The sequence below is a fragment of the Protopterus annectens genome, chromosome 12.part0 (assembly GCF_019279795.1).
Source record: "Protopterus annectens isolate FY-2018-M chromosome 12.part0, PAN1.0, whole genome shotgun sequence".
Classification (NCBI taxonomy): Eukaryota; Metazoa; Chordata; order Ceratodontiformes; family Protopteridae; genus Protopterus; species Protopterus annectens.
The window spans coordinates 284,403,495-284,415,531 of record NC_056746.1 but is presented as its reverse complement, the minus strand read 5'-3'; the positions used below and the strand labels follow the sequence as shown (position 1 = coordinate 284,415,531).

The window sequence follows — 12,037 nt, the reverse complement described above, 5'->3', positions numbered from 1 at the left end:
CAGATGCTGTTAATTTTTGTTATACAGAACACATGATTTTTGTGAAAGGTCAAAGAGTACTCCCTACAAACACGAACCTGCAGCTCAAAGATCTTGCAAAGCAGATGTGATGGCAGTTTAGGACATTATTTTCCAACAGATATATTTACTTCAGAGTTGCTGAACTGGTTAATTTAAATGGGAGACAAACCAGACTGACAATGATAAAGTCCAAAAAACAGATGGGTTCTTCAAAGGACGGCAAAGGTGCAGAACCTCTTTGAAGTGCTATTTTACCAGCGGGCATTGGCCACAGTTCTGCACATCACAAGGTCACAATGCACCTAGATAGCAGAAACATACACTCTAACTATGGAATAACTAAAACTGAGGCACACAGGTGCCTGAGACAGGGCAGGGCCTCCCATCCATGTGGAGAACCTCTTCTACTTTGTAGATCACTGCCTGATAAGACTGCTCCTCTTCTGAGCAGAAACAAGTTCAATGTCTATTGTGTCCTTGTCCCAAGTGGACAGCGGACATCCATCTCATCCTGAGCCTTAGCGTATTCAACAAACACATCTGGTATGTAACATTTCAGGTGGGGATTCTACAGGTGTCTGTGAACATGATAAACAGATTTACCATTTCAGCGTTTGGGGTCTATACTAGTGGGTCCCCTTGATTACTGAAGGTAGACATGATTTCAAATAGAAATATGTTGCTATTTTAACTCGCAACACTCTGATTGCTTTTGGGGTACAGACTTTGCAGGAGGACCACCATGTCATCTCCTACTAGATGACTAGTTCCAATTTGGACCCTAAATAATGAACAGACTTATAGCATCCTTAGTTTGTGCATGTCAGCAGATGCAGACCCTGATGTTTCCATAAACTGAGAAAAGTCTTATTTAATCACGGTATGGAGAATTTTTTTAATGACTATTTTATAGCCCCCTCTACATCATTAACACCCTGTCCCCTATTGGCTCTTTTGTTCCTCCCAACCCTTGGTGTCTTAGGACATCAAGATGGGGAGACAAAAACCATGGGATCACAGTTATCTAGTAAGCATTTTGTGTATGCTTCCAAAAAACATACCTGCTGACTGGAAAGTCCAAGGCAATATCCATTATTTTGGACACTCCGCAAAACTGCACTTCTTCACACCTATGATTTCAGCTACCGTGTACTGTGTAACTCCTTGGGCAGCTTTTAAGTGCTGCCACCCTGTGGCCTCTTCAAGGTAGAGCTGTTGCCAAAACCCACCCCTTCAACTGGGATAGGTGAAATCAAAATAGATTACATACTTTTAACCCTCATCATGTGTTTCCGTCTGCACTTAGTCATCTGTGTGCAAATAAGGATAAAACCTGAAGGTCATGCAGCCAGGAAAAGTGTGACTCGTATGTCTGTCTTTATTTGAGCCGAGCTGGACACACTGCTGTGTTGACTGTTCATGCCCAGAAAAAGATCGTAGAGGTCATTTGGCAGCTTGCGTGAGAATGCAACAGATGGTCCACTCCTAGACCCTCTTGCACTTCTTTTGCCCTATGGAAGCCATAACCCATAAGTGTCTTCTTTAAATGCCTGAGGATATGGGTGGTGGTATCTTCCACAGCATTCCTTATGTCTGATGGCCATAAATTGAACAATGGAATACTCTTTGCTTCTTTGTGTGTAAAAGTGTTAAGAGTTGACCATGAGTGAAAATCTCAGCTATATCTCTAACAGATTTTACCATCAAAAACAAACAGCAAAGAACAGGGAAGACAACACTATGTAGCCCAAATGATCCCACAAATAGGCAGACGTGCAACAACTCTTAGCAAATATCCACAGTCCGCTAGTAAGGTTACGTTCCAAACCACATTAACATTGTGTTCATAGCCCCAACCTGTCTCTATAAGTCATTCCCATTATACAATATTAATTCTGAAGCACAGCAGAATCCAGTAAGATGACAAATGAGTGCAGGTCTCTAGTATCTTTCCAAAAAAAGTCCATTAAACATCTAGATCTGTGCAGCTTCAGCGTTATGCCTTCTGCCTAAAACTGGCCTGGAAAAGACCATTAAGATAAAGGGCAATCAATATGGCTCTCCAGCTGCTTCAAATTCTCCAAAAAGGAAGCATGAAACATAAATGGTCAGCGTTTGGTTCCAAGAGTGGTCTGAAACCTCAGAGTTAGCAGCCTACCCAAGGAAAACAAAGCTATATTTTGCCAATAAAGCATCTAGGCAGAGTCAAGACAAGAGACATCAGATTTAAGATGCCTGTCACAGAAACCAGTCTCTTGGAATATCTGTTTCTGCCGCATAAATGACTGCTGTCAATACAGGGTTGTGAAAATGGTAAAAAAATATATATATTTAACAATAAAAACACTAGTATTTTACAAACTCAAGAAGCAATATAAAATGTCTTAAAACAGTGTGTGTGTGTGTGTGTGTGTCTGTGTGAGAAAAGCATTGGCCTTAAGAATGAACACAAATATTTTTCAATGGCAAAGAAAGAATCAATCTGCTGCAACAGTGGGAAAGTGCTACTAAGTAAAATGGCATAATAAAATTAAGTAGGCAGAAACTGCAATCTTTTTATTTGGAAAGAGCAACTTGCATTATGAATGATGAGCAGAATGTTTGCACACAGCTTTACCCACCTCTAAATAGACCTGTATCCAAGACAGAATCATAAGATTCTTGCAATATATTCCACCAGCCTATTGCAAGTTTCAGTGCTGGTGCCCTGCCATTTTGAAGATCACCTACCTGATCAATCAAAAGTTGTGCAAGTTCAGGATCTGAGTCTTTTAATTCATTCAACTTCTTAATCAGAGCATGGCTGAAACAAAAGGATAAATCAGTTAACTTAAAACAGCAGAAAACCCTTATACCTTCAGTGCAACAACAAAAACTATCCAGTTACACATATGTCCCTTCCAGTCCTACTCAAACAAAACTATAGGAATATCTACCTCATGCCCCTGTGAAATAATGGAAAAGGCACGTTGGCCTCCTAAGCCAGGGATTGTGGGTTACAGTCCAATATGGGGTCATATAATCTTGGGGGAGGGTTTGGCAAAATGGTTAAGGACTTTGCCTTTGATCTGGGGTAACTGACTAGGCTTAAAATTGCCCCTCAGGGCATGAATATGTTACACCAACCTACTTTGTATAAAGCCTCTAATCTTATGTATCTGCAAAAAAAGCATAAAAAAAACTATTTATGTGAAGGTTACACACTTGCCATAAACATTAAATCTGTAAGCATAGGTTAATCTTCCATAAAAGCAAGGCTAAGGATGACAACTTGTAAGCTAGTGAAATGGCCTCCTTTGAAATGTGATCCTCCATGAGAAATAGGCTGGACTGAATGGCTGATTCCCATACCCTCATGCCCTTAAGGCTTCCCAGCACAAGAGGTAAAACTGTTATCTGTCATGCAATCCCTTGTACAAAACCACTGCCACGGTGTTAGAGTGGATGGTAATCATGCCCTGAGAAAGAGTCCTGAAAGGCTACAACAATAGGAACTGTCATCATTTCCAGGAAGATGATGTGCACAGTGGAATCTGAGCATGTTCATACACCCTCTCCCAACTTATCCACAGAAATGTGTTCACTGCAGAACCCTCAGATGCAGTATGGCATGATATGCCAACAGGCTGGATACAGCCTCTATACTCAGTTTTGAGGCATACATGTGTTGTGACCTTGATGAAATTTAGTAAGATAGAGTACCTGGATTGAAGGAAAAAGTATCCAATCAACTAGAAGACATACCATGCAATGAACAAGAAACAAACTAGTCAGTGAATGACAGAAGCTGGTGTGGGGTTAGCTGTGATTTTGTACGGTTTACCATTTTATCTAGGGTATGATACACTGATTAGAAACTCTCTGGTGATTGAAGTCTGAAATGAAGGAGCAAACTGTCCAGGTATAAGAAAATACTGACCCCCTGTAACCTCTGGAGAGCTGCTACTAAGGACATCTACCTTGCAAACATCCTGGAGGATGAAATGAGAAATATTGGAAGCACTCAAAGCCATAATGGCTGGCTACTACTCAGAAATGTAAATACCTCCAAGAGTCCTTGGTGATCTTTATACAGAGGTAGGTGTATTGGTGGCTGAAACAGCACATCAAGACGAGATGTACTTTGCTGCAGATGTAACAGTAGGAGGTACATACAGACATCAGTCTATTTGATGTTCTGCTGTATGACAGGTTGAAGGACTCGGAAGGCAGCTGTTCGAGCACAGCAGATGCTAGCATTGCTGGTGGACCATAATAGTCTTGAAAGGACCCACTGTAAGACTGTTTGCTGTTCAACATCAACATTAGAGAGACTTAGTGCCAAAAACTCTGCACTTATGTAGGTTGAGCATGACACTGACCCCAAGAACCTGACAGCTGCCATCAGTATTGAGAGCACCACCAGTGCTCACAGCAAAGGTGCTGACATGGTCCACATTTGAAAGTACAGACATTGACCCAGTCAGACATTACTTTATTAACCTTCAGTCTTCTTTGTGCTATTCAAAGGACTTTTACCAAAGGTTGCCATCTTTCTTCTGTTTTGGGATGTTTTCTTCACTTTTCCCCATGACATGTACAATGCTTTTAGCTATGCATCAAGTGCATGCCTCCACATCACAAATGGTTTTCCTCTTTTGCACCTACCTTGTGAATTCCAGTCTAAAGCATGAAGTGGGATGCTATTTGGTCTTCTATGCAGGGTGAACCTAATCCATCCTCATTTGCTGGATCAGACTGTACTTATGACAGGGTCTTGTTTCATTCTCGACAGCGCCTAGTTGGAAATGTTTTCAGGCAATCAGCTAAACAGACCTGTCAAAAGCAGGTGGTTGCTAAAGAGCTGAGAGCTTGTGGGCCATGTTCTTAGTGTAGTGCCAGAAGTCTAATCTATACACTTTCTTCCTTTTTAATTTCTCCATATCTTTTGGGTTTCTAATACCATGATGGGAATGGACCCCATTCCTAAGTCGTAGTATGATTAAAGTTCATGAAATTAGTATTGTTTCAATCTTTGATATCAGCCAGAAGTGCTCTTCGCAGCACCCGCACTGTGCCCAGTAATGACTCCTGGATTTAATATGGAGTTACATGTATCAGTAACATATCAAAATACGATTCTAGATTCTTTTTTATAAGACCCATTGCTCCTGCTACTACTGGAACTGTCTGGGTATCTTTCTTCCACATTGTTCTCATTTCTGCCTGCGAATCCTGCTATTTTAATTTTATGACTTTGTCTCTCTGTTTGCAAGACACGGTAGTCCCTGGGTGTAGCGGGTTCAATGATCAACGTTACTTTTCTCTTCCTTTCATGGACTACTATATCTGGTTTTCTCTCTTTTAAACCGTTGGCAATGGGTGATCCCATTTTCTATGATGCTTTGTGGCTCATGCCTCCAGTGTTTGTCAGCCACTTCAATATTATAATGTTTGCACGATCCCCAGTGCAACAGTCTTGACACATTATGCCTTTCAGTACACAGTCCTTCTGCCATTAGTATGTCACAACCAGCAACAAAGTGTGCAACTGTTTCCAGTTCTGCAAAACCTACATTTGCCTGTTTTGTCCACATGTTCAATGGACTTTGTAAACCAGTGTGTACGTAGTCCACTACCTTGGGCCGCCAATATTAACCTTTCATCTTTTGGTTTGAATTCACCTCTCCTTAACCATTCCTGCATTCAGTCTTAATATGAGGTTGTTACGGTAGTTTTCTATACTTGCAACTTTATGCATTTTCCACATTTCTTGCCTTCTTACCTGATCCTTCACCTTATATTCCTTCTTTTGTTTTTTTTGGCACATTCAGCTGCTGCCTGATTTTCATCTACTTCTGGTTTGATTTCTATTCCCACTTGATGCTGATATGCTTCTGCTAGACTAAGAAGGGAAGTCATCTTAGATTTATTCTCTTCATGTTTCAAAACTTTCACTATGTTTGGGTCTTGTGAGGTCAGCAGGGGTCTATATTACGTGATCGAAAATTCAGATGTTCGAACACGTAATGATCGACTCCAATAGAGCAAACCGGCATAATGTCGAACAGCTGGAAAAAAAATAACAAAAACCCAAACAAACCATTAAACTGCTTTATGCAGGGGGGCAAGCCCCCATGCACCCCCCCACACCCCCCGCTACTTAAATATACCAACTCCGAGACCGCACTACATTACAGTAAACGGAAATCTCCCCTTACGGTGATTTCCGTTTACGTGTTCAACATTCTGCTGTTTCGCTCAATTGGGGTCGATCATTATGTGTTCGAACATGAATTTCCGATCACGTAATATAGACCCGGTCAGCAGATATATGTGCAGTCTCACAATTGCAGATCTATACATGTAATCAATTTCAAGGAGGCCCATATCTCCTTTTTAACAGGGAATATATAATCTTGGTGTGTAATGATTTTTATAAATCATTTGATGAGCATGAAGCGTCTTTCTTGTTTTCTTGACTAATCTTTCAAACACCTTTTGGGGCCAGTCAATCACTCCAAATTTTTAAGTTAGGACAGGAAGTGCAAATTGGTTTACAACCTGAATTTTCCCAAATATTTATACACTCTCTCTTGCTCAAGTTCTTTTACATCACATTCTTGTCCCAAACTGACATTTTCTTACTGCTACAGCTTTCCTGCTTTAAAGGTTGCTTTTGCACATTTATCAAAACCAAATAACATTCTTATATCATCTAAAACAGTTTTGACTACTTGCAGTTGTGCTTTCAGCTCCTCATCTGATAAGCTATACAGTTTAAATCATCGACAATGAAAAGATGAGAAGTCTTTACACTTTGTTGCTTTCTGGGAGCCAAATTATAGCCATGACCTAATCTGTTAAGCAGACAGCTTAATGGGTTAAGGGCAAGGCAAAAGAGCAGCGGTGACAAGAGAGTCACCCTGGAATATCCCCCTTTGGATTTTTATTCCTGGAATAATAATTTATTCTTTACCATGGCTTAACTGCAAAATGGTTTGCCCATGGTCACTATGATGTAGTTTATCAGTGTAGGGTGTGTATCTTATACATTTTTAAGTACTCTTTTATCCATGAATGTGCAATACTGTCAAATGCTTTTTTGTAGTCAATCCATGCCATACTTAGATTCTTCCCCTTTTTACAGTTCTCCGCTATGACTTTAACAACAATGGATGGATGGATTCTATATGACTTTATTACCCTTTTGTTCTACTGCCATAATTTAGTTTTTTTCTAATTGATTATAAAGTCTGTCGTCATCAATTCCAGTGTATAGTTTATATGTCGTCAGAAGGCAAGTTATTGGTCTATAGTTTTTAGGGTAGCTTGCAGGTTCACTCAAGTAGGAACATTGTTTTTTCTGTTGTTAGCCAGGCTGGTGTCTGTTTGGGGTACTAATACAAATAGTTATTACTCATGGCTAAATCTTCATGTAAGGATGTTAATACTTTTAGCCAGAAGTTAGGTACTGCACCTGGGCCTGGGATTTTCCAGTTAGAGACTTTTCTTAACTTTGTTTCAGTCACTCTGGCTGTTACTTCATCCCATTTCATATCCTGTACATTTTAACTTCTTATTCATTCTTTTACTTCTTCTGTCCATTTAGCATCTTTGCTGTGTTCCACAGGATCTTCATAAATATTTCTCTAAAACGTATCTATTTCTTCTTTTTGGTGGTCTTTCAATTCCTTTTACATTGTCACAATTCTCTATAAACCTTTTTTGGGTCATCAATAAATTGCTTATTTTGTACTTTTCCTTTATATTTATCTGTGTATCTTCTACGTTTTTCTGCCTGTGCTGATATTTTTAGTTTATTATTTGTGATAGTGCATGATAAATCCTAATCCATTATAATACTGTGCATTGCTTTCATCACCCCTATCTTTCGGAGTATTTTTGTTGACCTGATCCTTCTTCTATACTCTTCTAACAGTGACAGTTCTTGCCTTAATTGCTTTCTAATTTACTTTATTTGATACTTCCATGATGGGATTCGATTTCGCCCTGTCCTTTCCCTTACTACCCTGTGTTCTTGTGGCAGAACTTTATCTGTTATTAATTTGGGTGCACATTAATGTATCCTACTTACTTCTATTATACTGCACGAGTCTCTATGGACAGTCCTAATTACTGTGTTCATTTATTTCATCAAACTTCTAACCTTTTAGGTTTTAGTGACCTTCTGCAGTCTATTTCTTTCATTGATCTTGATATGTCTATCCATCTCTATTAAATCAAGTTGACTCTTCTCTTAGATCATTTTCTTCTAAACTGAGGGCACATTCTTTGTTCGCCATTTCCTGCAGGCATTCTATAGAAAGTTCCAGAGCTTCTTCCTGTGCCACATTCTCTTCAGTGTCACCCTGTGTCATCCATTGCTTTGGGAACTCACTGGCCTATCACTCCAAGACATTGACTGTGTCAGAGTTACCACAGTTTCCTGTTCTTTCTCTTGATGTATAGCTCCAACTGAACCTTTGTACTGGTTCCTATGGGAGGCTCTAAAGTATCTTCATATGTCAACTGATCAGATGCTTCCTGCTCCACTGGCTTCTCCTTAATTTGGGTGTCCATTGCTCTATCACATTGTGCTGGTATCTTAGTTAAATTTTCTACACTAAATCTTTCAGTTTGCAGGTAATCCCATAACCTCAGTTTCTATTTCTTTAACTTCTCCATTACTAATCCTTTTTTCTATTTTTCCTCTCTGTTTTCGCATTTTTGTATTGTTAAACTTTCCATAACCGGATATCTTTGCCTGTATTTCTCTTCAAATATCTTTGTTGCTGCTCTTTTGGCATTGATTAGTTTTGCTTTCTCCTTTGCATAGATAGTGCACCATATTAAATCTCTTTCTTTCCCATGTCCATATTTCTTCAGATTTCTCCTGATCCTCGTTTCTCCTTACTTTGGGACTAGTTTTTCCATCATGCTGTGATATAACCTATGTTGGACTTTCTACATTGAATCATTCATTTTGCAAATATTCCATAACTTCAGCTTCTATTTTTTTTAACTTCTACTTGACTAATCTTCTGTTCTACACTTCCTCTTTGTGATCTTATTTTTTTATTGTGAAAATTTTCCATATCTGGATGCCTTTGCCTATATTTCTCTTCTCATATCTTTGGGGATGCCTTTTTGTGTTGATTAATTTGGTTTTCTGCTTTTATAAATATTGCACCATATCAGATCTCTCTCTTTCCCATGTCCATATTTCTTTTTATACCCTTCAAACATCTCTAATTTTTGTTCTTAAAATTTGCACACAATCAGTCGCTTCTTTTTCCAAACAGCACAAGGTTTCTTGGTCTATATAGTGGTTTTTCATGGATATGTTGTATTAATGAACACTCATTTTTATTTGAAGCTTCTGACAGTTTTTCTTGTGGAAGTAATTTTTATTTTCTCCAATTTCTCTCTTAATCTTTTCGTATATCTTTTGTCTGGAAATTTTGGGCTTCTTGCATAATAGTAACAATACATAATTTCTTTCTTATCCTCAATAGTCCACTCTATTGTCTGTATGGCTCTTTTTTGTGATTTTTGTGGACTGCTACTTCCTTCTACAACAGGGAGACCATCTTCCAGCTGAGCCTGGCCTAGCCCCATTGTAGGAATATTTCCATGTCTTGAAGATTCTACAATGCCATTTTTTCCAGTCCTGGTACCAGTGTGACTACCAGGATTGGGCACTTTTTTATCCTGGGACTTGTGCACCCAGCTATTTTTTAACCTACTTCTGTTTGTGACATAGGCTATATAATATACAGTCTATATATCAGTGTTGTCTTGGGGAGATTTTGTGAAAAACACTTCATGAAGGTACTCACCAAGACTTGATGATGAATTCAATTCCAGCAATAGTTTTCTCCTTTTGCTGATTTTTATCACGTTTCCAATTCAGACCCCGCACTGTAACTACAGCAATGTAAACTTCACAGTGGTGTTGAAGATCTTCAGTTTACTATGTAACTGAGGTTGTCAATTTTCCACACTAGCTTCAGTGCAACAAAAGCATGTTGCGTTTTGATGAGCCTGGCTCTGACATGACTAGATGTAACTCCTATCTTATTAACAACATTGCCTAAGCGTGTAAAGGATCGTGCCTTCCCAGACCTATCCTTCTACAGTAAAGTCTGATATCCACTCACAGACCCCTGGTCTTGATGCTGTTAATTTCCAGTTCTGCTACATTAGCAACACAACAGACCCCCCTCATTTTGGTTTGCATGGGTTGCTGTGAAATGCTACAACAGGTAAGTATCATCAGCAAAATTCAAATCCTCCAGTGTCTGGGTCAGAGTCCACCTTATTCCCCTTGGTTGGGCCATGGCTATCTTCATTACTATATCAATCACCAAGAGGAAAATCTGAGGCGAAAATAAATATCCCTGTTTAACTCCTGTATTTACTGTGAATAATGTTGACAACTTAAGATTACCACTACATGTCGTATCTACATATGGACTCTGAATCCATCCATCCATCCACAACCCCTTTTCCCTATTTTTGAAAAAAATTGAGAAATGACATAGTGCCACAGGATTCTAAATATAGCTGCCCTGACAACCACAGCAAATGCCTTCCTAAAATCTATCAACTGTTTCATTGTGATGTGTACAGTTACAATCTGGTCTATGCAGAAGCTCCCAGGTTAGAAACCAGCTTGGTCTAAAATTCAGCATCAACTGATGGTATAATTCTTTCTGAGAATAATCTGGTAAAAATCTTGCTTGGGAATGATGCAACAGTCTTAGCAATTCTGACAATCATTAAGATATGCTTTCTTGCACAGCTTAATAATATAAACTTGTTCTACTCCAGTGACACCATTCCACAGCTGGTTGTGCTAAGGTCAGGATATCTGTAGAAAAAATAAATACTTGCTTTAAGGGCATCATATGGAATGCTAACAGGTTCTGGTAATTTCAAAGTTTTGCCCTTTTCAACTGCTTGACTAACTTGATATTTTCTAGTAGATCCTACAGTGTCATCTAAAGCCTCACCCTCACCACAGGTTCAAGGACTGTCAATTGGTATACAAATAAATAGGTTACTAAAGTGCTCCTTTGGCCAATTAGCTCATTTTGTTTGAATGCTGTCATCTGCTCACTTTACATGGCCTATTGATATTAATTTGTCTATAAGCTTTCTGGTGATGTCACGGCAGCTCCTTCATATACTTTTTTTCTGCAGCTTCTTCTACTTGTGTTACCTTTAGGCAATTTTTTTATTACAATGTTCTTTATTTTATATTCCTACAGGAACTGCTGTTTCTGGGCCCTGTTTCTTTTCCTGTTAAGTCACTATTTGATGGCTCAATGGTGTAGTTGAGCAGCCAGCTCTCAAACTTATTTTTAATACTCTAGCCTTCTCTGCAAATGTATTAGTGAACAGAATTTTAATTCTTACCCATTGCTTCTACAGGGATCCATCTTTTAGGGCTGCAAATTCTTGGAATCTATTACTAACGGGGGGGGGGGGGTGATGGTGAATTTCTTTTGCTGAACTGTTGCTCTGAGCTTGAGTATGTCAAACTTCAAGTGTCTCACTGGGACAGTCTTCCTGACATGTCTGATCTTAATTTTCAGCTTTCCCATTACTAAGGAATAATCTAATCTTGTGTCAGTACACCCTTATAAACTCATTGTGAAATCTTCAGTTAGTCATTATGGTTTTCTGAGTTCAAATCTAGGAATATCTAAATCATCTTACTTTTCTCCCCCCCCCTCCAGGCCACTTGAGTTTAACTCCTTTATCTATCCACTGCCCATTCACATTCTCCCTATTCCCCCAGTCAGAGCAATCAGTGGCAGGCTGTCAGCCAGCCAACCATGACTGGTGTTTTTGTTACGGCCCCAAGTCTACCCCTGGTGAGTGATATAGGCAGTCCCGTCACTGTGAGGGTGTTCTCCCCCCAGCATGTATGTTTTTTTTTCTCTCTTTCTCTACAACTGATGTCATGCAGGCCACCTTCATAGTAGCAAATCAGGTGACCAGGGCTATTAAATTTGATACTCAAGAA

At 39.3% G+C, this 12,037-nt stretch overlaps 1 protein-coding gene across 1 annotated transcript in view; it reads right to left on the bottom strand.

Moving 5' to 3' along the window:
* Positions 1-12,037, bottom strand: part of TRAP1 (TNF receptor associated protein 1) — a 950,501-nt gene that overhangs the window by 56,005 nt on the left and 882,459 nt on the right. The window contains exon 17 of the mRNA XM_044089342.1: positions 2,752-2,824. Within this exon, the coding sequence (XP_043945277.1) occupies positions 2,752-2,824 (73 nt within the window). The remainder of the gene's footprint in view (positions 1-2,751; positions 2,825-12,037) is intronic.